A 27,185-nucleotide genomic window follows, 5' to 3' on the forward strand; every position below is an offset into this window, starting at 1 on the left:
TCTGTATACTTCATGTGCCACGCATCTGTCCTTTATCATATTGATTACTGGATTTTAATTTAAGGCAAAAGCTACTTCTTCCATCTTCTAATTAATAATAGAAAAATAACAGGAAAATCTCCAAACATTTGGAAACTAAATAACATACTTCTAAAAACTCCATGAGTTAAACAGGAAGTCTCAAGGGAGACTGAAAAATACGCTCCACTGAACAAAAACGAAAATACTACACAACAAAATTGGTGAGATGCAGCTAAAGCAGTGCTGAGAGGGAATTTTATAGCATTAAATGCATACATGAGTAAAGTTTCAAATCAATAATCAAAACTCCCTCCTCAATGACTTACAAAAAGAAGAGCGAAATAAACCCAAGCAAGCAGAGGAAAGGAAATAATCAAGATAAGAATAGAAATCAATGACGTTGAAATTTTTTAAAAAGAGAAAATCAATAAAACAAAGAACTGGTTCATGGACAAAATCAATAAAGTTAACAAACCCTTAGGCAAAACTGACAAACAGAGGAGACACAACTTACCAGTATCAGAAATGAAATAGGGGACTGCACACAACTCAGCAGACATCAAAAGGAGAGGAAGGGAGCACTACACACAACTCTACACACATAAATGTGACAGATTCAATGAGATGAACCAATTCCTTGAGAAAACACAAACTACTACAACTCAGACAATATGAAATAATTATTTGAATAGACCTATAACTAGTAAGAAAATTGAAAATGTAATTTTAAAACTCCCCAAAATACCTCTCTAAATCTGGACAGTTTCACTGGAGAATTCTACCAAATGTATGAAGACAAATTAACATCTATTCTACACGATCTTTCAGAAGAGAGAAGAGGGAACACTTCTCAATCATTTCATGAAGCTAGAATCACCCTGATACTACAAACAAAACAAACACAGCACACACACACACAAAAGAAAACTACAGACCAATATGCTTTATAAATACAGCTGTAAAAATTCTTAACAAATTAATAGCAAATAGAATTCAGCAATATGTAACAAAAAATTTACACACACACACACACACACAAACACACACACCACACACACACAAATACATACATCTCATGACCAAGCAGAGGTTACTCCAGGGATGCAAAGCTGGTTCAATACTTGAAAATCAATCAGTATAATTTACTACATTAAATGCTAAAGAAGAAAAATCACATGATCATATAAATCAATACAGAAAAACCATCTAATAAGATTCAACACTCATTCATGATAAAAAGTCTCAGAAAAGTAGAAATAAAGGGAAACTTCCTCAACTTGATAAAGAGCATCAACAAAAAAACTATAGGTAACATTATACTTAATGGGGAAAAACTAAAAGTTTTCCCTTAAGATTAGGAACAAACAAGGATGTATGCTCTTACTGCCCTTTTTCAACATAGTACTAGTGGTTGTAGCCAGTGCAATAAGGGAAGGAAAGGAAAAAAAGGCATACAGATCGTAAAGGAAGACAAACTGTTCCTACTTGCAGATGACATGACTGCCTATATATAAATTCCCAAGGATTTTACAAAAAAATTCTAGGACTAATAAATGAGTTCAGCAATACTGTAGAACACAAAATCAACATACAAAAATTAATTGTATTTCTATGTACTAGCAATAACACTAAAATTAAAAAATATAATACTATTTACAATTGCTAAAAAAAGAGAAATATTTCAGTGTAAATCTAACAAAGCATGTATAAGACTTACATGCTGAAGCTACAAAATGCTGATGAAAGAAATCAAAGAAGTATTAAACAAATGCAGAGACATACTATGTTCACTGATTAAAAGACTTCATATAGTAATGATGTCAACTCTTCCCAAATTGATATACGTGTTTAACATAAATCCTATTGAAATCATGGCAAGGTTTTTCAAAGAACAGACAAAAATTATTCTAAAAGTTATGTGGAAAGGCAACGTTTATCTAGAACAGCTGAAGTAGTTTTGAAAAAGGAAAATGCAGTGCTAACAACTGATCTACCTGATTTCAAGACATTATAGAGCTTCTATAGTCAAGTTTGTATGGTACTGGCAGAGGGACATACGCACAGCTCAGTGAACAGAACAGAGAAACCAGGAATAGATCCACACACGTATGTTCAAGTTATTTTTGACAATGGTGCAAAAATAATTCAATGGAGAAAAGATAGCCTTTCAACAACTGGTTCTGAAGTAATCAGACATCCACAGGCAAAAAAACAACCTCCACTATAAGTGTCATACCTTATATAAAAAATAACTCCAAATATATCATTGAATTAAATATAAAACAACATAGGAGAAAATAACTGGAATCTAGGGCTAGGCAAAAACTTGTTAAACTTGACATGAAAAGCACAATTCAGAAAAGGGAAAACTGGTAATTTGGACTTCATTAAGACAAAAAATTTTTGTTCTGTGAAAGACTGTGTTAAGAGGCTGAAAAGATAAACTAGAAACTGAGATTAAGGATTTGCAGTCCTAGACTATATGATGAAGCCTCAAATCTTAACAGTAAATAGAAAACATTCCAATTGGAACACGGGCAAAAGATACGAATACATTTCACCAAGAGGCAAACAAGCACATCAAAAGATGTTCAGTGTCATTAGTGAAATGCACATTTAAACCACATTAGCTATCACTATGCACATGGCTAAAATAAAAACAGTGATAACATGATACACTGGGGAGGATGTGGAGAAACGGGACCACCTCACGCATTGCTGGTGGGAATGTACAATGGTCCAGCCAGTCTGAAAAAGTTTTCAGTTTATTAAAAAAACTAAACATATAAGTACTTATAAGATCCCATAATTACACTCTGATATTCACCCCAGAGAGATGAATGCATATGTTTACACAAAAACTGGTATACCAATGTTCACAACAGCTTTATTCACAAGAGCCAGATACCCTCAACAGGTGGATCAACAATCCTGGTGCACCCTCACAAGGGAAGACCCCTCAGCAGCAAAAAGGAAGGAAATACCGACACAGGCAACAACTTGGATGCACCTCTAGAGAATCATGTGAGTGAAATATGATTCCATTTATATAATGTTGTTGAAATGAGAAATAGTAAGAATGGAAAACAGATTAGCAATTGCCAGTGGTTAAGGAGGGGACTGGGGTAAAAGGAAAGCGGGTATGGCCCTAAAAGAAACGGGAGGGTCCTGGAGCTGTCCCACATCTTGACTGCATCAATAACAATAGCCTTGGTTTATACTGTACTGTAGTTTGGCAAGATGTTACCCTTAGGGGAAACTGAATTTCTCTGTATTACTTCTTACGAAGGCTTCTGAATCTACAATGATCGCAAAATACAGAAGGTTTAATTAAAAATAAATTTTTAAAAGAAGGTACAAAAAATATACGAATAAAACAAAGGATAGCAATCCAGGTTCTCATACAAAAGTCACTGTTGGTAAGGCAGAAGTGCTGTCTTCACAAAACCTTTTTCTCCCAATCTCCTTCCCCCGGCAAGTCTTCAGTTACTACCTTTACACAGGCAACTTTGAAAAGCTCTGCCCTGTGCTTCTCTCATCAGCTCCAGGCCTCCAGGTTTTTAAGCAGGGGAGAGACATGATCTGATTTACATTTCAAAAACTGCCGCTGCCCACTGTGTGAAAATGAGAAGAACAGCCCTGCGCATTCCAAGGGAAAGGTGAGCCTTCCCCAACCCCGGACCCTGCTCACCTCCAACCACTCGGCCCTCCTTTCACTCACAGGAGGTCTCCCAAGCCTCCCCTTGCCTGCACTCACCCGCACTCTCATCTGAGACCCCACCCACTCCACCCCGAAATTCCTCTGTAATAGCCTTGATCATTAGAAAATGACAGTCATGATAAGCTTACAGAAATCTTCTTCCTAAAGAAATTAAGAAAACTGCTTCAGTTTCTTGTTGAGATCTTTCTAGCCCTGCATTTGATAAGAGGGCTCTTTGTACCAATATAACACGTGAGTGTAATTGATTTGAGAGGGGTTTCTACAATATGCACGGGCTCCTGTCAGTTAAGATCAGATGTATGTATGTGACGCATGTGCATCTGTACATATGTGCATAAACACATTTTCTTCTAATAATTTTAATTACTGTGAAAAAATAAGATAAAATTGCTGCATTTCAGAGCTTTTACTGAAATGTTCCAGAGCTGCCAAACATCTAATTCTGAATGTTGCTTACGTTAACATAAAGAAAAATCACTTTAAGTATGGTATTATAAAAAATTCTCCTGCTTATTATACTTGAAAATTGTTTCAAAAACAGCACTGTGACAGGAGCCCAGGTCGCCTCCTATTGGCAGCACCAGCTTGAGCAAGCTCTTCTCGTCCTAGAAAGGGGTAGTGCCCGTTTCTAACTCATAGGGTTACTGTGAAGATTAAATGAGATCATTCACGCAGTTCAGTACAAAGATAGGTTTGTAGTGTTTTCTTTCAAATGCATTAATTTAAACGTTAAGTGTCAATTTAATTTCATCAGAATTAATTTCCACTACCCGTTAATTCACCTAATAACTACTTCATGAATACCTACTGTTTCCCAGACACGAAGTTTCCTAAGATGGTTGCTGACTTGAAGGTACCTACTTTCCAGGGACCCTGAGGGGAAAGACAGGCCAGAAGAAACTTGCCATAGACGGTGGCAAGTGGTCCAGGTGTGGCTGTAAGCCGTGCAGGTGAGAGGTGTGTCTTGGGAGTGGTGCTCTGGTTCTGAAGGCCCTGATGCCCAGGAGGCGGCAGCGGCAGGCCTCAGCCGTGAGAAGCAGCAGACGCCCGCCCGGCTGCGGGGGCAGAGAGAGCTGGGGCCTCGCAGAGGCTCAGAAGACGTCCCTGTAGCTTCACAAGCGTGACAGTGTTTGAACACATTTTCTGGGAATGCGAGCTTTCAAAAAAATCATCCTGTAGTAAGAAATACTAATTAAGAATACTTTTTTTAAAAAAAATTTAAAAATAAATTTAAATAACTCCTCTGTTTTCTTTTCCCTATTTGACTACAAAAAGTCAGCACAATGGTTTTTGGGTAATGCCAACATTTACTTTCCCCTCTGCTGAAGCCTGGCTTTCTCAAAGGAGAAACCTAGAGAACAATTTCACTGGCTCTGTTTCATTAGAAAATTGTGGTCGTAAGCTATCCTTATGACCTTTTTATGATATTATTCATAGAAGTGTTTAAAATTCAAACCTTATCTCAGCACAGCACAGTCCCTCATTCAGTGAGCCAAACAAGTTCCCGGGACCTATTTACCTGCTGTCAAGCGCTGACCTGGGGGAGTGAAGCAGTCAGTGTGGGGCACCGCATCCTGCACGACTCTTCTGGCTCTACTCTTACCTCAGCCCTAAAACACGGGCGTTCCTCTCCCTCTCAGTCTCTCTCTTAGGCCTACAGAATTTTTAACTGCTTCCTTTAGAAGCTGGATTAGGGTAAGGAGGAAGTTGGTCTAGGGCACTAGCAGGGACAGGGTCCCCACCCTGGAGGGAAAATGCAGCTGCTGGCAGACAGTCCTAACTGGGCTCAAGGTCTGAGAATAAACAATCAAACCACCAACAGACAGCTTCCCTTGGGAAAAAGGGATTCTTTAGGAGGAAAGCAAAGGCCCTTACTGCCTGTTAAAATACCAAACCCCACTTCACTGGACTGCAGGGCAGGAATCAGAATGATCTCCAAAGAGCTGCCATGAACTCCTCGCACCTTGACCCTTAAGACTTGCAGAAATCCATTTTTTAAAAAGCAGGGAGTTCAGCCAGAACATGGCTTTGCATTTCATAATTAGTCATTTCATAATTAGCGGTTATAAACGGTGACTATACAGTGGAGGTAATGCCTCAGTGTACACAGTTTCTTCAATCAATCGACAAGTTCAACAACTGTCGGACCCTTTGTCCTGTGACAGGGGTAAAGTGGGGTGAGATACCACACAGCGTAGCGGAGGGAGGTGAGGAAGGACTTCACAATCTTCTCTGGGGTCAGGTCTGTTTCCAGCCTTGCAATCACTTTCCCACCTTTATTCTTTTTTTTTTTTAACATCTTTATTGGAGTATAATTGCTTTACAATGGTGTGTTAGTTTCTGCTGTATAACAAAGTGAATCAGCTGTACATATACATATATCCCCATTTCCCCTCCCTCTTGTGTCTCCCTCCCACCCTCCCTATCCCACCCCTCTAGGTGGTCACAAAGCTCCGAGCTGATCTCCCTGTGTTATGCTGCTGCTTCCCACTAGCCAGCTATTTTACATTTGGTAGTGTATATATGTCCATGCCACTCTCTCACTTCATCCCAGCTTACCCTCCCCCTCCCCGTGTCCTCAAGTCCATTCTCTACATCTGTGTCTTTATTCCTGTCCCGCCCCTAGGTTCTGCATAACCTTTTTTTTTTTTTAGATTCCATATATATATGTGTCAGCATACGGTATTTGTTTGTCTCTTTCTGACTTACTTCACTCTGTATGACAGACTCTAGGTCCATCCACCTCACTACAAATAACTCAGTTTTGTTCCTTTTTATGGCTGAGTAATATTCCATTGTATATATGTGCCACATCTTCTTTACCCACTCGTCTGTCAATGGACACCTGGGTTGCTTCCACGTCCTGGCTATTGTAAACAGAGCTGCAGTGAACACCGTGGTACATGACTCTTTTTGAACTACGGTTTTCTCAGGGTATATGCCCAGTAGTCCCACCTGTATTCTTACACCTGATCCAGCCTTTCACTCTCAAGTACTGCCAGGCACACGACCGCCTAAAAGCCTGCTGTCAAAGCACCCGCGCCTCGCCGCTAGAGCCTCGCCTCTGCAGGCCCGCCCCCGCTCTCAGAACCCTCGAGGCCGCTCACCCACCCCAGAGCGCCTGCTTCTGGTGCCACCCTCTCCTCACTTTGCCTGGACTCCGACAGTCACTTCTGCTGGATGTCCTCAGCCCCTGCTCCTCCCTGCAAAGTCCCCCGCCCAGCCCTCACCTTTGTTACTGTTTCTGCCCTTACATCTGGACTGTGCTAGAGAAAAGTCACACAGTGAGACAATGTAGCAAAATTACCTCCTTTTATGTCTTGTCAGCTCCCTTTGCAAATCCCCCACAGGCTCTATTGGGCTTTACCGTTTCCCTCAAGCTTCTCACCCCACAACCCCAAGCCCTTTCTCTTAGCAAAAGCACTGCACACAATCTCAGGGGGATGAAGCTTGGTTTGAAATGCCAACACTTACAAACTCCAGACCCAACCAATCCACCCATTCATTAAGCAAATATTACTTTTACGCCAATCGTGTTCCAAGCACTGTCATAGCTGATGGAGATACAAAGATCAGTAAAATACAGCATCTGTTCTCAGAAAGTACACCCCTCCTATCCCCCCTCCTCCTGACTTGGAAAAGAGACGGTACACTTGTCCAAGACTAAACCCCTCAATGCGGCTCTGTCTCCAACCTTCTCTCTTAACTCTGCCTCTTCTCTATCTTCAATCCCTTCCTATCCAGTTTTCTTGCCTCCAGGGGAAAAACGTCCACGGTTCTCCCAGTTAAAGGAAAGAAAAAAGCCTTTTTTTACTGTGATTTCTGCTAGGCACCATCCACTTCTTAGGTCTCTTCTTAGCCAAGCTCCTTGAAAGAATAATTGTTTGCCTCAACCTTCAATAGTACAGTTTCCCCCAAGGCATCCACTGAAACACCTCCAGTCACAATGACCCCTAACTAAAGGGGTACTTCCTTATTTCCTCTCTCTGTTGACCATCTTCTTTCCCGTGGCTGCTGGACGGCCATCGCCTGCTCTGGCACCTCTGAAGGTCCTTCATTCCTTCCTCTCCCTCCCCTCTCTGCACGTTTCCCCACAAGCCTCACTCCACATAACTGCCACACCCACGTGCTCCTCAGCTCCGGCCCGACCTGCTGATCTGCATCTCCGGTGTGGATACTTCATGTGCATTCGACTCTGACTAACAGTTGACTAGACCACGTGGATTTCAAATGAACCTGTCAAAATGGAACGAGAAGTCTTCTCTGGCCTCAGTATTTCCTATCTTGCGTAACAGTCCCACCAACACGCCGATGCCCACGCAGAATCTGGGAATCGTCTTAGACCCCTTCCTCTTCCTCATCCAAACAACCCTGATGGGGTACTGCCAACTTTAAATACCAGCCCCAAGGCGTCCCACACAACAGCCTTCCCAATTGGTCTCCGCCCACCTCTAGCTCATCCCTCAAGCTGCTTTCAGAACTGCCCATTGGAAACACAGGCCTTCTCTCACTCCGTCACTGGCCCATGCTCCCTCCCATCAAAGGTCCTGGAGCTTTCTCTTGAGTATCACTCAGGTATTTAAGTTGCAGCAACTCTGTAACAACGAATTCCTCTCTTCCCCCTTGCAGTTCCATCAGTTTTTGCCTTACACATTTTGGTTTTTAGGAAGTGTTATGTCTTCTTGCAGAACTGACCTCTTTATAATTATGTGATGCTCCTCTTTATCTCTGATAATTTTCCTCAATTTGAAATCTGTTTTGTCTGAAATTAACAGAGCTACTCAAAAGCGTTAGCTCTTTGTATCCATTTACTTTTTTGAAAATTGAGGTATAACTGACATATAACATTATGTTAGTTTCAGGTGTGTGACACGATTAGATATTTATATACACTGCAAAATCATCACCACAATCAGTCTAGTTAACATTGGTCACCATACACAGTTACAGAATTTTTTTTCTTGTGACAAGAACTTTATGATCTACTCTTGTAGCAATTTTCAAATGTGCAGAGTGTTATTAACTGTAGCCACCATGCCGAACATTACACCTCCAGGACTCATTTACTTTATAACTGGAAGTCTGTACATTTTAACCCTCCCCATCCTTTTCTCCCATTCCCACCTCCTGCCTCTGGTAACCACCAATCTGTTCTATGAGCTTGTTTTGTTGTTGTTCTTTTTAAATTCCATATATAAGTGAAATCGTATGGTATTTATCTTGCTTTGTCTGACTTGATTTAGCATAGTGTCTGAAAGGTCCACCCGTGTATTCACAAATGGCAGGATTTTCTCTTTTTCTCATGGCTGAATAGTATTCCATTTTGTGCGGAACACACACACACACACACACACACGCTCCCACACAAACCCGTCTTCTTTATCCATTCATCCATTGATGGACACTTATGTTGCTTCCATGTCTTAGCTTTTTTATTTTTTTTTAATTTTATTTATTTATTTATTTATGGCTGTGTTGGATCTTCGTTTCTGTGCGAGGGCTTTCTCTAGTTGTGGCAAGCGGGGGTCACTCTTCATCGCGGTGCGCGGGCCTCTCGCTATCGCGGCCTCTCTTGCTGCGGAGCACAGGCTCCAGACGCGCAGGCTCAGTAATTGTGGCTCACGGGCCTAGTTGCTCCGCGGCATGTGGGATCTTCCCAGACCAGGGCTCGAACCCGTGTCACCTGCATTGGCAGGCAGATTCTCAACCACTGCGCCACCAGGGAAGCCCCATGTCTTAGCTTTTGTAAATAATGCTGCAATGAACACTGGGGTGCACATACCTTTCCAAATTAATGTTTTTGTTTTCTTCAGAAGTACGATTGCTGGATCGCATGGTATTTCTATCTTTAATTTTTTGAGGAGCCTCCATGCTGCTTCCATAGTGGCTGTACCAATTTACATTCCCACCAACAGTGCCATCCTTTTACTTTAAATCTGTCTTTATATTTAAAGTGGGTTTCTTATAGACAACATATACTTATATTTTATTTTTTTCCCACTCTGTCAGTCTCTGTCTTTTAACTGGTGAATTCAGACCATTGATTTGTTTTGTTTTGTTTTAGATTTTTTTTTTTTAATGTGGACCTTTTTTTTTAAAGTCTTTATTGAATTTGTTACAACATTGCTTCTGTTTTACATTTTGGTTTTTTGGCTGTGAGGCATGTGGGATCTTAGCTCCCCGACCAGAGATCAAACCCGCACCCCCGGCATTGGAAGGCGAAGTCTTAACCACTGGACTGCCAGGGAAGTCCCAGACCACTGATGTTTAAAGTGACTACTGTACAGGATCAATATCTACCATAGTTGTTATGTTTTCTATTTGCTGCTCTTGTTCTTTGTTCCTATTATTGTCTATACTCTTTCTGCCTTCTGTGGTTTTAAATTGGGTATTTCATTTTTCTCTTCTTTTAGCATATTAATTATACTTCCTTCTTAAACTTCAGTGGTTACCCTGGTGTCTGCAATATACATTTCCAACTCATTCAATCTACTTTCAAATAACACGGTATTGGTTTATGGGTGGTGCACATACCCTATAACGAAGTATTTCCAGTTCCACCCTCCTGTCCTTTATAGCATTGCTGTCATTCATTTCACTTACGTACAAGCTAAAATCACCGAATACGTGTTTTCTGTTATTGTTTTGAACAAACTGTTAACGGTTAGATGAATTAAGAATACGAAATATATTTTATTGAACCTTTATTCCTTCTCTAATGCTCTTACTTTCTTTATGTAGATCCTAGTATCTGACCTATATAATTTTCCTTCTTTCTGAAGAATTTCTTCTAACATTTCTGGCAAGGCAGCTCTAATGTAAACAAATTCCCTAAGATTTTGCTTCTCTGAGTTAGTGTTTATGTTTTTCTTATTTTTGAAGGATACTTTTGTTAGATTAGGATTTGAAATTGGTGTTTTTTCCTTTCAATACTTTAAACAATTCACTATACCCTCTTCCTGCTCGCATAATTTCTAAGGAGTCTGATGCAATTCTTATCCTTACTTCTCTATAGGTGAAGTGTTGTTACCCCTTTGAACTCTTTCAAGATTTTTTTCTTTGATTTTCTGCATTTGAATATGATATGCCTAGGTATAGATTTTGTTTTTATTTATCTTGCTTGATGTTCTCTGAGCTTCCTGGATCCGTAGTTGGTTGCCTATCCTAATTTTGGAAAACTCTCAGTCATTACATTGGTTCAAATATTTCTTTCCTTTCTGTCTTTCTTCTCTGGTGTTCTCATCACCTGTACCTTAACACCTTTTGTCACTGTCCCACAGTTCTTGAATATTATATTCCCTTTGCATCATTCCTTTTTTCTCTTTGCAGTTCAGTTTTGGAAGTTCTACTGACGTTTCTTCCAGCTCATGGATTGCTTCCTTGGCCACCTTCAGCTGGCTGATGAGCCCACCAAAGGCACGCTTCATTCTGTCACAGTGCTTCTGATCTCTAGCACCTCCTTTTGATTCTTTCTTAGAGTTTCCATCTCTCGGCTTGCACTACCCATCTGTTCCTGCATGCTGTCCACCTTCTCCTTTACAGCCCCCAGCATACTAAGCACAGCTGTTTGACATTCCTAGTCTGATTAATTCCAATATTTCTGCCACATCTATGTCTGGTCCTAATGCTTGCTCTGTTTTTCTTCAAACTATGATTTTTGCCTTTTAGAATGCCTTGCAATTTTTTGTTGAAAGCCAGACATGATGTCCTGGGTCAAAGGAACTGAGGAGTGCAGGCCTTCAGCGTGAGACTTTATGTTTACCTGATGAGGAGCTACACTATCTTTTACTGCTTGCTGTAGCTGTAGTCGTCGTAAGCAAAAACCTTCTCTGGTGTCGCTGTTTTTGTCTGCCTTGTTGTCTTTGCATTTCCCTAGAGGCTTCCTTTTCTTCTTTAAAAAATAAATAAATAAATAAATAAATAAATATATATATATTCATTCATTCACTCATTCATTCATTCAATTATGGCTGTTTCGGGTTTTAGTTGTGGCAGGCGGGACCTTTTGTTGCAGCACGTGGGCTCCTGGTTGTGGTGTGTGGGCTTCCCTCTAGTTGCAGTGCACAGGCTCCAGAGCACACAGGCTCAGTAGTTGTGGCGTGTGGGCGCCACAGCGCGTGGGCTCTGTAGTTGCAGCACGTGGGCTCTCCAGTTGTGGCACGCGGGCTTAGTTGCCCCGTGGCATGTGTGATCTTAGTTGCCCGACCAGGGATCAAACCTGCGTCCCCTGCATTGGAAGGCAGATTCTTAACCACTGGACCACCAGGGAGGTCCCGAGGCTGCTTCTTAAATGAGGTCTGAGATGTGTGGCTCTTTCAGTTTTATTCCTCTGACATTGTACAGGAGCCCTGAGGTAGTGGTGAGGTGTGGGGTTAGGGAAAGTGTTCTAGAGCCTATGATTAGGGCTCAGCCTGTTAGTAAGCCTGAGCCTCTGGACTGGGACCTTCACAACGGCTTCTCAGCTTCCTGCCCCCCTCAGGTGAGACAGGAAGACGGGAGGAACCTGGAGCTGGGTATCTCCCTTCCCCGCCAGCTCTGCTAGGCTCTGGTTACATCGTCTCCGGAGGGCAGGACTTGTTAGGAAGTACAGAGTGCCCCCGCGCCTTTCAAAATGGTTTCTTTCCCCTCCACGCCAGGGGCCTGAGGGGAATTTTCTCTGATCTTCACTGTGAGCACCTGGCAGGACTCCGGGAGGTAACCTCACAAAACTGCAACCACGAAGGGGCCCTGGAGTCTTTAACTCGCAGGCACTGAGTCCCCACAGCAGTCTGTCTGTCTACTACAGTTACAGTTTTTCTACCCCAGCTCTGGTTCCAGTGGATGTTTTTGCTCCGGGGCTTCTGCGAGTCTCTACACCTTCCTCTCTGTCTCTCTAATTTTGGGGGCAGTGGTATATGCCCTATGACTTCAATTCTCTGTTGGATCTAAAACAGTTGTTGATTATGTTTCTTCAGCTTTTTTCTTGTTGTGAAAATGCGAGTGATGACTTCCAAGTTCCTTGTATGTCCGACCAGAAACGTAGTCAGAATTCCTGTTTTTGACTGCTTCACTTTGGCCTTTTAAACTCATCTTGTTATCCTTCCTGGGCATCCAGATGCACCATCCCTACAGCACTCCACGGTAGCTTTGGGAAATTTGTCAACCATTTCTTCATTTCTGCACATCTGGTTTAATGTACCATCTCCATAAAACATCCAAGCAGGAAGCTGGGTTTTTTGCTTTTTGTCCACATTCTACTGCTAGCTGACAGTTTGCTGCGTTTTAGGGTTTCTATCCAAAAGAAGACCATAGGCTCCTGGTGGCCAAAATCTATGTCTCTGATGTTCTGATTTTCTCTTAGCACCTAGCAAAGTAGCAGAAAGGTAGCAGGGCTCTTTGCTCTTCGCTAATAAAAAACTCAAAATTTACTGATATTTATTCAATTAAACACTCAAATCTCTTCCATTTAAAGAAAAGGAAGTCTAAGGAAAAGGTTAATTTGGCTCTAGCCCGATGGGCCAGACCAGAATTAAATAAAATCAGGGCAGCAAGAGATACAGAGGCTGACATGTCACCAGGGCAGCATGGCGTCACCACGCCTGGGGCATCATCTCCACACCTCTCATTTCCGCTCCACGTGGTGCCGCCTCGGTGAGGGAGCGGATTTGGAGCAGCAGCTGCACAGCCCATCCTCCCTTTCTGTCCTTTCCCCAAATTAGGGGGTTCTTAGTTTAACTCAGGGGAATGACTCTAAATACTTTATTCCTATGGGGACCCAGGGTGGCTGGTGCCATTGTGTCCTTCTGGATCCCCTCACATTTAATGAAGAAAAATCCTTTCTAATGCACACTCAGCCAAGTTTTGTCAAGTGTCATCATGGGTTGTTTGGAGTTACATTGAACGGACCGAATCATATTTTCTGTCACTCCAGGTAGAAGGGGTGAGCCCTGCAGATCTTACCCACGATTCCAGATCGTAGCCTGCTGACCTGGGGCCCCTCCAGGACAGCTCAGTGGGCAGAGTCGGGTTGGACCAACCAGCAATACCATCGTCCTGCCTTGTGCCCTCTCCCTTATAGCTCTTTCTTTATACACGAAACTTTGAAAAGATGGAGAAATATAAAACCTTCTATTTTTTCACCTATATTTGTTACACAGTAGAAGTGCGTTATTCAGCTGCTAATGCTAACCCGAGAACCATAAAGAGAGAGACCAGTTTTTGTGTTCTGGGTTTTTTCAGGCTGTCTCCTATTCCAGTAAACGGAATATCAGGATTCTCCACAGAGTCATGTGATGACGAGGCAGCACACAGCTGCCCTCTGGCTCTGTATGTAAATGAACTCAGTCACCCTTTGGGTTTTCCCCTTTCCTTTCCCTGCTCTTTGCGGAGAACACAGAACCATAGGGAGTAACTGGCTGAAGTTTGCTCTGTACTTTAATAGCAGGCAGAAAGCCAAACTACAAACACAATGACTGGATTCAGTTTTACAAGCAAACACTGGAACTGAGTTCACTCTAGTCCGGGAAGAACGCCTGCGATCAGAACTAGCAGGAAATCCAATTCAAAACAGGGCGTGTCACCTTAATTCACAGTGTGGCCTTTACACCTTTAATGACAGCCTTTGGAAATAAAGTTTCCTTCTGTAAAAGGTCCATATAAAAGACTAAATTTTACTCACATGATACTAGAAATCCTGTGCAGAACATCTGAATTCCCACAGACAGCAGCCCTGGTAGGGGCTGGGAGCTCTCTCTTCCCCCTTTGGATAATGATTATCAAAGTCTTAGAAGGCAGTAATAATTACCTAATTCCGCCAACCTCCTTCCGACCTGTGACCCACCTCTGACATCATATCAGCCCCCCTCTTGTTCTCTGCGTCACTTGAATAACTTAATACGGGACCTCAGATCCTGAGGGAAGGAAGACACCCACTTACTTTGGCCCAGGCACTCCCTGAAATGTGCCAGGAGGTTTACATGCCTGTCTCCTGTGCCTCTGGCTGGCCAGGGATAGCCCTTGAGCAGGGACAAACCCAAGTGCTGAGTCTGTGGTTCCAGGAGGGGTCAGGAGAGGGCAGGACCTCAGCCTGCTGCCCAAGGCTGGGCCTTACCTACATGACATTGTTGACTACAGAAGCCAGGCGTGTGAAACAGTGGGCCAAGTGCCCCTCACAAACATTTTAACTTGAGTGCACAGGAGGAGGGGTGTAGAAGGGATAACACGAAGTAAAGGCTTCCCTAACTTCAAGGTGTAAGTGAGGAATAAGAAGGGGGCAAAGTTTCTCATCCCCACAAGGACATTATTTTGCATGAATTCTTAATATTTTATATAATTCAGCCTCAGGTGAACAGTTGCCAGATTTACCAAATAAAATATAGGACGGCTAGTTAAATGTGAACTTCAGAGAAATGATGAGTAATTTTTTAGTGTGAATATGCCCTGTACTTTACCTGAAATTCACATTTACCTGGGTACCCTCTATTTTATTTGGTAACCCTACTCAGATGTCAATTCCAATGAACTGATCCCCAAAATGACTTTCATTACTGGGATTCAGGATTGTGAATCAGACCAATACCAGCCCTCACTGTGCTGTCTCATGGGACAAGATGCCATCTCTTCACTCAGCTACAAGAAAACAGAGAGCCCACAATTCTGGCAAAGGCTTCATAATAGTGTCAAAGAGTAAAACCGTAACCCCCAGGAAACTAGGTTATGGATGGTGTCCACACACCGCACTTCTGTCTTCCTGAGGAAGTCAGAACTTCTTATTGAGTCGACTTATGGTGTTATTACAAGAAAAATTGAGAGGCATCTTTAAGCTACACAGCATGGCCTAATAAAGAGAGAACAGTGGCAAACCTGGGTGCAATGTGATTCACACCAGGGATCAAATGTAATCTGCAGCACCAACCAACATGTTCATGAGTTAGTGGAAGTCCAAGGACAACAGCCCCTGAACTGGCAACCCCAGCAGAGGCTGGCGGCTGAACCAAGGGGGTCGAAACAGCTCAAGTGTTAAAGCCACAGCTCCCAAGTCTCTGTGTTCACTAGGTCTTTCCCCCTAAGCCCAGTCTTCAAACCTCCATACTCCCAAGCCAGATTCTCAGGCCACACAACTGACATTTGTGGCCACAATCCTACCAAAGACCACCTGTGTGCAATGCCTCCATCTTACTGATCTGGTTAGGGTCAAATAAAATGAAACAGGTTTTCAATAAAATACCAGGAAGCTCATAAAATGGAATTTAGGTGAAAATACACCAAACCAGCACCAAGGTTCAAATTGTGAAAGAAAAAATTGCCTTATAACTTTAAAAGAGGGACTTCCCTGGTGGCACAGTGGTTAAGAACCCCCCTGCGAATGCAGGGGACAGGGGTTTGAGCCCTGGTCCGGGAAGATCCCACATGTGCGGAGCAACTAAGCCCGTGCGCCACAACTACTGAGCCTGCGCTCTAGGGCCCGTGAGCCACAACTACGGAAGCCCGCGTGCCTAGAGCCCGTGCTCTGCAGCAAGAGAAACCACCGCAATGAGAAGCCCGCGCACCGCAACGAAGAGTAGCCCCCGCTCGCCACAACTAGGGAAAGCCCGTGCAGCAACGAAGACCCAACACAGCCATAAATAAATAAGTAAATAAATAAATAAATTTAAAAAACCAAAAACAAAAAAACTTTAAAAGAGTCTATATTTTAAATCTTGCTTTTAAAACAATGTGGCAGAAACATCATTAGGTTATTGTAGATTTCACAAATAATATGTAATAAAGAGCTTTGTCAGAAGCAGAACATTGCTACCTGGAGAGAAGAAAACAAAAAACTATCCAAAAACAAGGACATTCAGTAAATAAAACACTTTTTAGGATTAAAAAATAATAATATAAAGATGGATTTTTAAATCATGTTTTAAAAATTCAATAAATACTTTCTACTTTTGTCTTTTTAAAAAAAAAGAAAACAATAGAATACGGTGCACACAACACAGTGGTAATTTTGTGAGTTTTGACATGAACACATCTGTAGCCCAGCCAATCCTGCAAACAGTGGAGGGGAGACCGGTCAGCCTAAGGCCACTCTGGCAGCTGGGAAGAGCCCCCTCCCGAGCTCACAGGCCCTCGCATTTCCACGCTGCCTCTGACCAAGCCTTCAGCAGCTCTTCCTGCTGCTGACAACCACATATGGAAAATACATGAGTTTTTAAATTATTATTTTGCTCACACATCTGGGGACAGAGACCATGCAAGTGAACACACGCAGGTCCATACGACTGCTCACGCGTTAACAGTGCCACGCGGGCCAGACAGTCAAAGCGTGTGGCTACCTAAGCGAGGAGCCGGCGGGAACAGCACGATCCTCTTAGGGCTAAGATTCTCCTCCTGCTCACACATTCCTAAGGTCTAGGCGCATCCTTCATCAACACACAATGCTACCCTATCTTGCCCATTAGATTTCTATCCACAAAAACTAACTGGAATGCTTCCACATACAAAATGGATCGCCCCTCTGTTAGAACAACAAAAATGTCTGGGTATTTTTTCTGAACTCCTCCTCGCAGATTCTGTATTTCCTTCACTTACAACAATGTACGTTCCACAGCACCCAAGACAGAAATTTCTGGTTTTAATTATTTGCTCTTAAGGAGAAAGTAGTAAGGAAAGGAAGATAGTTATTACTATTTATTCATCAAAGCAACTTAATCAAATGTCTACAGTAGAACTGAATGAGGTCATCCTCAACGTGTCCCTGGAGCCGCCCCTCTACTGGACTCTACCCGCTCTGCCTCTGATCTGACACCCACTCTGCGGAGCCTCTCTGCCGGGAGATGACTTGGATCCAAGAGTCATTCTCAAAATGCTACCCATGCATTTTCCCCTAAAAAAGCAAAGCCTTGAAAAGGCCACGTCCACATTAATATGGAAATTGTACAGCATGTCAGGAAAAGGTAAAGCTGCAGCCACATCCCTAGAAAACTCTTTGAGCCTCATCCAGTTTGTTTACATTTTCTCAAGGTCATTAACATTTTCCCTTCTCATCAACAGACTACAAAAAGCTCAAGAAAACGTGACATCCTAGGCCCTCTGTGTGCTCAACACTAAAGCAAGCCTAAGACAAAGATGGGGCTCCTTTCTGAAGTCAGGTAACCAGAATTCCACTCTGGACTCCGACCTGCCCTGTCACACAGCTCTGCAAGCCTCACTAGCACCGGACATTTAGCAAATTATCTCATCTCCCTGACTTCAGTTTCCCCATCTGCAAATTTAAGATAGTAATGTCTCCCTGACACTTCTATTAGGGATTAAAGGAAATAACCCACATGAAGCATTACACATGATTAGCTTCTTTTCAAAGGAACAAGAATTTTCATGCCATCTGTTGCATGCTGTCTTGGGCTGCCACAGGTTAGACTAGGAGAGGTGGGAACCAGCACCAAGTACTGAGACTAAAAAATCAGGGAGCGGGCTTCCCTGGTGGCGCAGTGGTTGAGAGTCTGCCTGCCAATGCAGGGGACACGGGTTCGAGCCCTGGTCTGGGAAGATCCCACGTGCCGCGGAGCAACTGGGCCCGTGAGCCACAATTACTGAGCCTGCGCATCTGGAGCCTGTGCTCCGCAACGAGAGAGGCCACCGCGACAGTGAGAGGCCCGCGCACCGCGATGAAGAGTGGCCCCCGCTCGCCGCAACTAGAGAAAGCCCTCACACAGAAACAAAGACCCAACACAGCCAAAACTAAAATAAATTAAAAAAAAAAAAAATCACGGAGCAAAGATTCTCAAGATAAATTCTAAAATGAACAAACCACTCTTCAGCTTACTTGATATAAGCACAAAATTCAACAATTTAAGTTTTGTTTCATTCATATCAAACAAACACTTAGAATGTGTGCCAATTTCAAACGTATGGTTACCGGGGGGAATGCAGGGAGGGATAAATTGGGAGATTGGGATTGACACATACACACCATATATAGTAGTATATATAGTAGTGTATAGCACAGGGAACTCTTCTCAATACTCTGTAATGACCTAAATAAGAGTGGATATATGTATATGTATAACTGATTCACTTTGCTGTACAGCAAAAACTAACACAACATTGTAAATCAACTATACCCCAGTAAAAATGAAAAAAGAACGTGTGCCGGTTTGAGTACGAAGTAAAAAGATGACCTGAACAGGGCCCTGCCTTCCTTGGGGCTTACACATGTTAAACTGATCATCAGCAAGCCAGCGGAACCTTAAAGACCTAGTTGATCAATGCAGTACTTTAAAAAAAAAGAAAAAGGTCTCCCTGTATGTTATAAGAAGCACCTTGCTCTAAAATTCCTTTTTACAGTTTCTCAAGAAAACTGAGAAACAAAGAAAAGTGAGTGTCAAGCAACAGATCCTCCATAGTGAAGTCCATGCACGAGACTATGTATCTGCAATAAAGTCAGGTTGTCCTTCAGTAACTATCCCCCCTGCAGGGTGGGATGAATCCGTGCTGCTGAAAGTACAAGAGTCAAGTGCAATGGCAAGAGTAAAATTCAAAAATCTGCCAGATGTTGTGTTCATGGACTAGCTTGGTTGTTGTCTTTGACACTGATTGTGTACCTTGTTTTTAAATTTTAAAACATTCTGTCCCCCAATCAAGCATATCTATTTATAAATTATTCACACACACAGAAGCAAGGCACTGATTTTATGGCAAGGTTTTCAGACTCTCAACACAACACAACAAAACACAACAGAATACAGAGCAAAGAAATAAGTCCTAGGATACACAGGAATATAACGAGTGATAAGAGAAGCATTTAGTCAGCAGAGGAAAGCTATTCAGGAAGTGAAGCTGATAAAATTATTTGGAAAATATTAAAATTGATCTTTACCTCATATTACACACCAAAATACATTAAAGTGTTAAATATAAATGTATAAAGCATTAAATATAAATAATTAAACCATAAAATTACTGGAGAAATAAGTAAACATTTCATTGATTTCATGATTTTAGTATGTCCTCACTACACAGACCTTTTTTTTCCCAATTATTTAATGCCTACCTATAGCTTTAAATTAAAAGCTTGGTTTTTCTAAGAAAACTAGTCAGTGTAAGTGAACATAATCATTTTGGATACCTAATGAATTTGATACAAATGCAGCAAAAGAACATGTTGTCCAACAGTTACCTGATTGGAAAAGAACCTTTTCTATTTTTCTGAGCCCTGAGAGCAGTGGCCCCAGCCTTCAGTCATAGATGCAAATTACATCAAGAAACTGTGTTTGTGGGCTGGGGAGGCTGCAATTGGAGTAAAGAAGGTCTGATGAGGAACTCTTCATCTTTGCTGCAGACTTTTAATTGTTTACTGGGGCTATTTCAGAATTTAAAAGTGGATCATGCGCTCAACATCACTAGTCATTAAGGAAATGCGAATCAAAACCAGGATGAAACACCACCTCACACCTGTTGGGATGGTTATTTAAAAACAAAGGAAAATATCAAATATTGGTGAAGATGTCAAGAAACTGGAACCCTTGTGCATTGCTGGTGGGAATGCAACATGGTACAGCTGCTGTGGAAAACTATGATAGTTCCTCAAAAACTTAAACATAGAATTACCATATGCTCTACCATTTTCACTCCTAGATGTATACTCAAAAGACTTGAAAGCAGGGACTGAAACACAGTTGTACATCAATGTTCATAGCAGCATTATTCACAATAATTGAAAGGTGGAAAGAACTCCAATGTCCATCAACAGGTGAACGGATAAACAAAACGTGGTCCATCCATACAATGGCATATTATTCAACCTTAGAAAGGAATGAAATGTTGACATGCCACAACATGGATGAACTTTGAGTATATTATGCTAAGTGAGATAAGCCAGACACACAAGGACAAACAGTGTATGACTCCACTTATATGAGTTACCTAGAATAGGCAAATTTATAGAGACAGAAGGTATAACAGAGGTTCCCGGGAGCTGGGTGGGGGGAGGTGGTGACTGGGGAGACAGAATGTGGAATTATTGTTTAATGGGTGCAGAGTTTCTGTTTGAGATGATGAAAAAGTTCCATATACTGGTGATGTCTGCACCACGTTATGAATGTACTTAATACCAGTGAACATACCTAAAAATATTAAAATGGTAAATTTTATGTTATGTATATTTTACCACAGTTTTTTAAAAAAACATATCATGGATTATGTGTGTATATACATGAGAGTTTACAGAGTGAAAAATGTACTTTTGCCTTAAAGTAGAGCAACTTCATTTATTCCGTCAACAAACATTAAATTTCTACACACTTATGAGATATGCATAGAAAGGTAGTTTACACAATTTAGTACGTAGACTTGCAGGGAGTAATTGGGAACAATGGACAAAAAGCATATTAAATGTGAAGTCCTGTATATGTGATGGTTCCGGCCCTGGGCTTTGTAGACTCCCCGAGGACCCTGTGTGGATGGTGTGACAGGCCCTAGGTGCCCCTGCGTCACTGCCAGCATCAGAGCTGACGGCTACCACCTGCTGGTGCTCATTCAGTTCTCACACACAACCACCAGCAGAGGTTGGCAAGGGTCTTCTCTGCTGCGTGATCAGAGAACACACACTTAGAAAGGTAGAGAACTATACCTGCGTTTTGAAATATGAATTTCATTCTCTTCGTAATTCCTCATAAGCACCCCTCAAAACAGGTCAATGACTCCTTTTGCACTGTTTAGCAGAAGGTGACACTGGGTGGTGTTCAGGTGAGACAAGGAGAGCTACCCAGAACAACTGCTCAGTGGGGCTTACCTGCGGGCCGAGCCTGCGGGCCGCACGTGCCTCCCTGAAGGCAGGGGCTCTGCTCACAAGAAGAACATGTGTTCTTCCTTTTGTCAACCTTCAAAATCACAGGAAACAGTTTTAAAACATGTTCTATGATTCCATGATTACTTGGTAACAAACAGCCATTCAAACTCTTTAGCAATGTGTGAGAAAGGCAGACCTCAGACAGAAAGGGCAGGCATGTTGTTTTGTGAGCTGCATGTGTATATACGAAGGAAACGATCTGCAGTATATCATTTATGTTTATTAAATTTCCTTTTAAGTAGTCTTAGTGCCTGTCACACGTACATTAGTATTTCCCTCATCTCCCTTATCAGATTGTTTTCTTCGCATTGCCTACTCAAATTACTTTCCACCATCAACTCTGACATCCTCAGAATCATATCAAAAGAAACCAACCCCACAGAATTTGGCACAGATCTGAGTATCCCCCTTCCCTGTGCCTCACTATACCTGCAGAATTCTACCATAACAGCCATAAAGGAATGCTGCACACAATCATGAACACGTGTTCCCTGCTCTGGGCCTGCAGCACCCCACTTCCCTCAAAGGGGGAACAAGGAGCACATTTTCCACAGCACCCAGTACTCAGCACCCAGCACCCAGCAGAACCAGCCTGGCACAGGGCAGTTATTCAGCAAGTGTCTGTGGAATTGATGGATGAATATTAACTTTATAAGATTAGATTTGTGTTTAGAAGTGAATTTTTGTTATAGAAAGCCCCTCTCCCCCAAATCTAGCAGACATCTCCATACCAAATGAATGAAAAATAAATCTCAGCCAGTAACTTCAGATTTAGACAATTTAACAAAAGTAAAACCACCAGGACAGAGCCAGGCACATTAAATGCAAGAAATCCTAGTTATTCTCTTAACTCCTGACAGCTAATATTTAAAGTTTTAAAGAAACTGTTACCATTAGATTCAGGAACTCCTGATCATAGACATAAAGGACACAATACCACAGACCTTTTTCTGGACCAATCCCCCGAATGCAGGCACCACCATCACTAACATTTTATAGAGCCCACAGCCAGTCACCATCCCAGCCTGAGGGCATGGGGTTCACGTGTGGGGCAAGACCCGGAGAGCACAGTGGTAGGTAACTATAACAAAAAACAACCTGTTTTCCAAACTCTAATAATAGACTGCAGAAAAACACATTTAGACACACACCTAACCCTAGAAATTTTAGTCATTTTAAAGCTATTAGCAAGGATCTTACCCCAACCAACAGCCTCTCCTCCACCCCCACTGCTACATCTAAAAATAAAGTAGCACATTAACACAGGCATATTTTGCTTGCTTCAACCAGGAGCTCAGAAAACTCCCTTGAAGCCTTACTGCAGCAGGATCAGTCCATTGTACACTATGACTCAGCACTTCTCCACATTTCTGGAAATTCCTCACCAGCAACATGACCTACACAGGAAGCCAACTTTCCATTTCAATGTATAACAGGAAGTATTCAAACACATTTCACCTAAACTGGAGAACTGTTTTAATGTAACTGCTGTTACATCAAAATAAGTGAGAATCTACTGAAAGGCATTGTTAAAAAAAAAAAAGAATGAAGTATTTTATTTTAAAACACATAGACAAATAGTGATTTGCTAATCCAGTACAACCAATGTGAACACCGGCACTTCAGCACCTAGAAGACAGGAAAACGACGTTGAAAACTGAACTCAGTCACTGTGCGGGGTTCTGCGGCACACACCACGGCAGAGCGGCACGACTTTGGAAAACCTGTGTGTGTTATATTAAGGGTCTGCTAAGTTTTGTTTTGAATATCTGACTTGGCCAGTAACATAATATACAAAAATAACAGTGGAAGTGTAAATATTTTTGGGAAAAAAACTTCTGTGGCAGATATTTTAATAGAATATCTCTCTCCCCTAATTAGTGGATCGAAATTATTTGACTAGCACAAAATACATTAACAGGTTACAGAGGTTTTATGTTTCAGAAGTGATTTTTTAGATTAACAGACTTTAAAACAGCCTGTCCATTAACTACAGCGCCTGTGTCTCTGTGTGCCATTTTCCCCCTTTACAGTCAGAAAGCTGCTTTCGCAGTTAAAAATGTCAGCTACAAGAAGTTGTTTTTCCACAATTCTTAAAGAGAGTTTCAAAACTTAAGTTCAATAAAAAGCCAAATACCTCAGCTATTACAGTCATTAATAAAATGCATTTAACATTCGTGCAGCATCAGAATGTAAGACATCTGCTTCTAATTTCAGTTTTGGCTCAGAATAAAAGTGCCTCCCCCACAACAGTCTGATTATAAACTGTTCTTTTCCTCCTCTCTCTTTTTCTTCTTTGGAAGCTGTTGTCCTTCATTCTTGCTGGAAGCCACCTGACCACTGCCAGGAAGAGGAATGCAAAACATTCCCAGGACCGGCTGTGACGTCAGCCCCACATTCCACCTCTCTGCGGTCAGGGCTGTCGGGAAACTCCAGCCTCCAGCAAAACCCCTCAAATGAGATAACAGCTGAGGCCTGCACTAAATCACACTAAGAACTCCATGTTACGCTTTAAAGATGGATTGGGGGGTACTGAGCTGGCTTTATGAAGTATATTTACCACTGATATTCAAAATTTTTGTTTGTTTCTTGGGAGAAAAAAAACAAGGAAAAAGTGACTTAACAACGATGATCAGCAGACCGATCACCTTGGGCATCAGCGTGCAGATGGGGTGAGACGGGCAAGAAAACAGTCTGGGCTTCAACCCGCAGACCCTGCTCAATTAAACAACCCCGCAACCTGTCTCCAAACCCTCTCACAGGAAAAAGAGATGAAAGGCCCATTCAAGGATGCTTTAGAAATTAGTAGATGCATTTTCTCTAGAGAGAATTATTGTATACAGATAGAAACTGAAAGGTGTAAATATTACAGAGAAAAAACAAACATACACATAATCTTCTTACAATTTTCATTTGTAACTTCCTAGATTTTTATCAAGTGTATTTGTTAACATATTTGCAAATATATTAATAATACATGCTGTTATTAGGAGCAATCAACATCTACCATGACTGTAAACTGTAGTTCCTGGATAGAGGCACATGTGTGCGCCTGTGTGCCATATTATATGTGTGAACTTACCCACCTCCCATTAAGGTGCGTGTTGGAAAGAAAGAGCACAAGGTAAGAAGTAAAGGGATGTAAGTTCTAGTCCTAGTTCTGCCTCCAGAAAAGTTAATTACCTTTTCTGAATCTGTTTCCTCATCTATAAGAATCTAGTCCTACTTATACCACGAAGGTTATCTGAAGAGGAAATAAGAAAACAGACAAGAAAGTACTCTGGGAAGTTACTTGATTAGCTTCTGTCTATTAGGTGTTGTAATATGTCACTAATAAACGCATCCCAAGGATGAAACTGGGAATTCATTACAGTTGCCCAAGTGTCCGTCTGTAAGGGGAACTCTCCCGTAAAAGCCCTAAATCAAAGTAACTCAAACTTCCTGCCTTCTGCATGGTATAACAATAGCCCAGAATAGAAATCAGAATATCTAGTTGCCAGTAATGTCTCAGAGGTAGAAATATGAAGGAGGGAGAGGGAGATCTGTCATGTGTCCTACTCACCCACCTCTTAACTCTACCCCTCAGGGAGCCATGGGGAAGAAGGTCAGTATTGCAGAGGCTGCCCTTGAAATAGGCTCCCTGATTTCAATGAGGTAAGGAAAAGCTGAGGCAGCGGAGCTAAGTATCCAGAGGCAGAGCACACATAAGAACCCAAAGGACCCAAGTTATGATTTGAGCTATAGGGATATTTGGTGGAAGACAGTTAATGAGAGATATCTAGGACCAGAAGAGCTGAGAATCCTAAGAAATTCCCATCTGATCTGTAGGGTAAGTGACAGAGGTCCTGTCTGATCAAGCATGACAATGTCCAGGGCCTCTCTTCTGCGTCCCAGCCTGAGTCAGGAGCCGTCCTAGAGCCCCTAACTCAAAGAGTGGCTGGGTCCTTTAGGAAAGAACCCTTCATTGATACCATAATCATGTCATTTAACTCTTCTTACTACTCTTTCCCAAAGTATAACTTTTGGGAGAACTGTGCATTGTAGAAAGGGAAATCTAGACCTTTCAGGATTTATTGGACACTGTCCCTGATCTAATGTTGATCCTTGAGGACTTAATACCTCTGTGCTCTACCGGTTAAATTGAAGGTTTTATGAGTGACAAACACAAATGGAGTTTTTCTTATGATTATCTGCCCAGATTCTGAGTTTGTAGATGAAACATATACTCAGAAATGGGCAGAACTTCCACCTTTGCACCTTGATTCATGTAATGAGAACTGCTGTGATCAGAAGAGCTGGAAAGAAATCCAAAACTCTTCCCTGCAAAATAAAAACGAAAGAAATACTGCATCTTCTGAGGAATCACAAAGATTAATACCACCCCTGGAGGCTTGAAAGGTACAGGCTCGTGATTCCTATCACACCTCCTGTTGTGGGCATCGGGCCTCCGCGGAAGACAGACAAGCTTTGAGAACGACAGCGGATTATCACAAGCTTAATCAGGGAGCAATTCCCACTGCTGCTGCAGATCCGGTTGTGGATTCTATCAATACTGGAGCAAATCAACCCGTTCCCTGACCTGATTTCCAGCTACCGATTTGAGAGGTAAATGTGAATGTGCATGTGTGTCTTCCTATTCCAACCAGCAGAGAAAACACAAAGCTACTTGCTTTCACCTGGCAGGCAGCAGGGTACTTCCACCTGTTGTCCTAGTGCTATGTCAACCCTGGTGCTGCACCATAACTCAGTCTGCAGGAACATTATCATCTCACTGCCCCACAGGACAAGATGGCATCATACTGATAGGATCTGTTAGCAGGAAATAAAAGGTACCCTAGGACATGCTGGTAGTACAAGTGTGTACCAGAGGATAGAAGAAAAACACTAGAAAAATTCAGGAGTTGCTCCCTGAGTAAAATTTCCAGTGGTGCTAGGATCTGGGGCATTTTGAGGTATTTCCTCCAAAGTGAAAAAATGTTGCACTTTTCATCTACTACCACCAAAAAAGGGGCACAAATCTTAGTATCGCTCATTGGATTCTGGAAGCAACCCATGCTTACTTTACCTGCTCCTGCCATAGCGGCCATCCTTCCCTCAACCCTCACTTACGGCCTCATGGGAAAGTCTGCATGACAAGTAATCTGAAGTGGAAAAATGTCAAGCCTAGCTTTCAGATGGGCTGATATGACATGGGGTAGCAGCTGGAAATATGTGTGTTATAGCTTTGCAGCTCCCCTCAGAAAAGGCCTGACAGATGAGCAGAGCTTCATGTGCATCTTGGGTCCAACGTGCCCAGAGATGGCATGAGGTATGGCTCGCACTGACCTGTGGGTGGCCATGACTGCTTAGCTGGGTAGTTGGGACTAGTCCTCGAGGGCACATCTCAACGTCCATTTGACCCAGTAGCAAAGACAGGTAACAGTGTAAGCCAAACTGCTTGATGAAGAACCAAAGATTAGACGGATGATCACGAAGGGGAAAAGGAGATGATGGAAGAGCTGACAAAGAGACTGTCGGGGGACTTCCCTGGTGGCGCAGTGGTTGAGAATGCGCCTGCCAATGCAGGGGACACGGGTTCGATCCCTGGTCTGGGAAGATCCCACATGCCGCAGAGCAACTAAGTCTGTGCAC

General features: G+C 42.3%; 1 protein-coding gene across 2 annotated transcripts in view; it reads right to left on the minus strand.

The window, feature by feature from the left end:
* The window catches only part of SPIDR (scaffold protein involved in DNA repair), a 229,963-nt gene that overhangs the window by 133,545 nt on the left and 69,233 nt on the right, over positions 1-27,185 (minus strand). Inside the window, exon 4 of one of the 2 annotated variants that reach the window (XM_036829919.1) lies at positions 14,400-14,480. The exons of the other annotated variant lie outside the window; for it this stretch is intronic. Coding sequence (XP_036685814.1) covers positions 14,400-14,480 — 81 coding nt within the window. The remainder of the gene's footprint in view (positions 1-14,399; positions 14,481-27,185) is intronic. 2 annotated transcript variants of the gene reach the window in all.

The sequence above is a fragment of the Balaenoptera musculus genome, chromosome 17 (assembly GCF_009873245.2).
Source record: "Balaenoptera musculus isolate JJ_BM4_2016_0621 chromosome 17, mBalMus1.pri.v3, whole genome shotgun sequence".
NCBI classification, from domain to species: domain Eukaryota; kingdom Metazoa; phylum Chordata; class Mammalia; order Artiodactyla; family Balaenopteridae; genus Balaenoptera; species Balaenoptera musculus.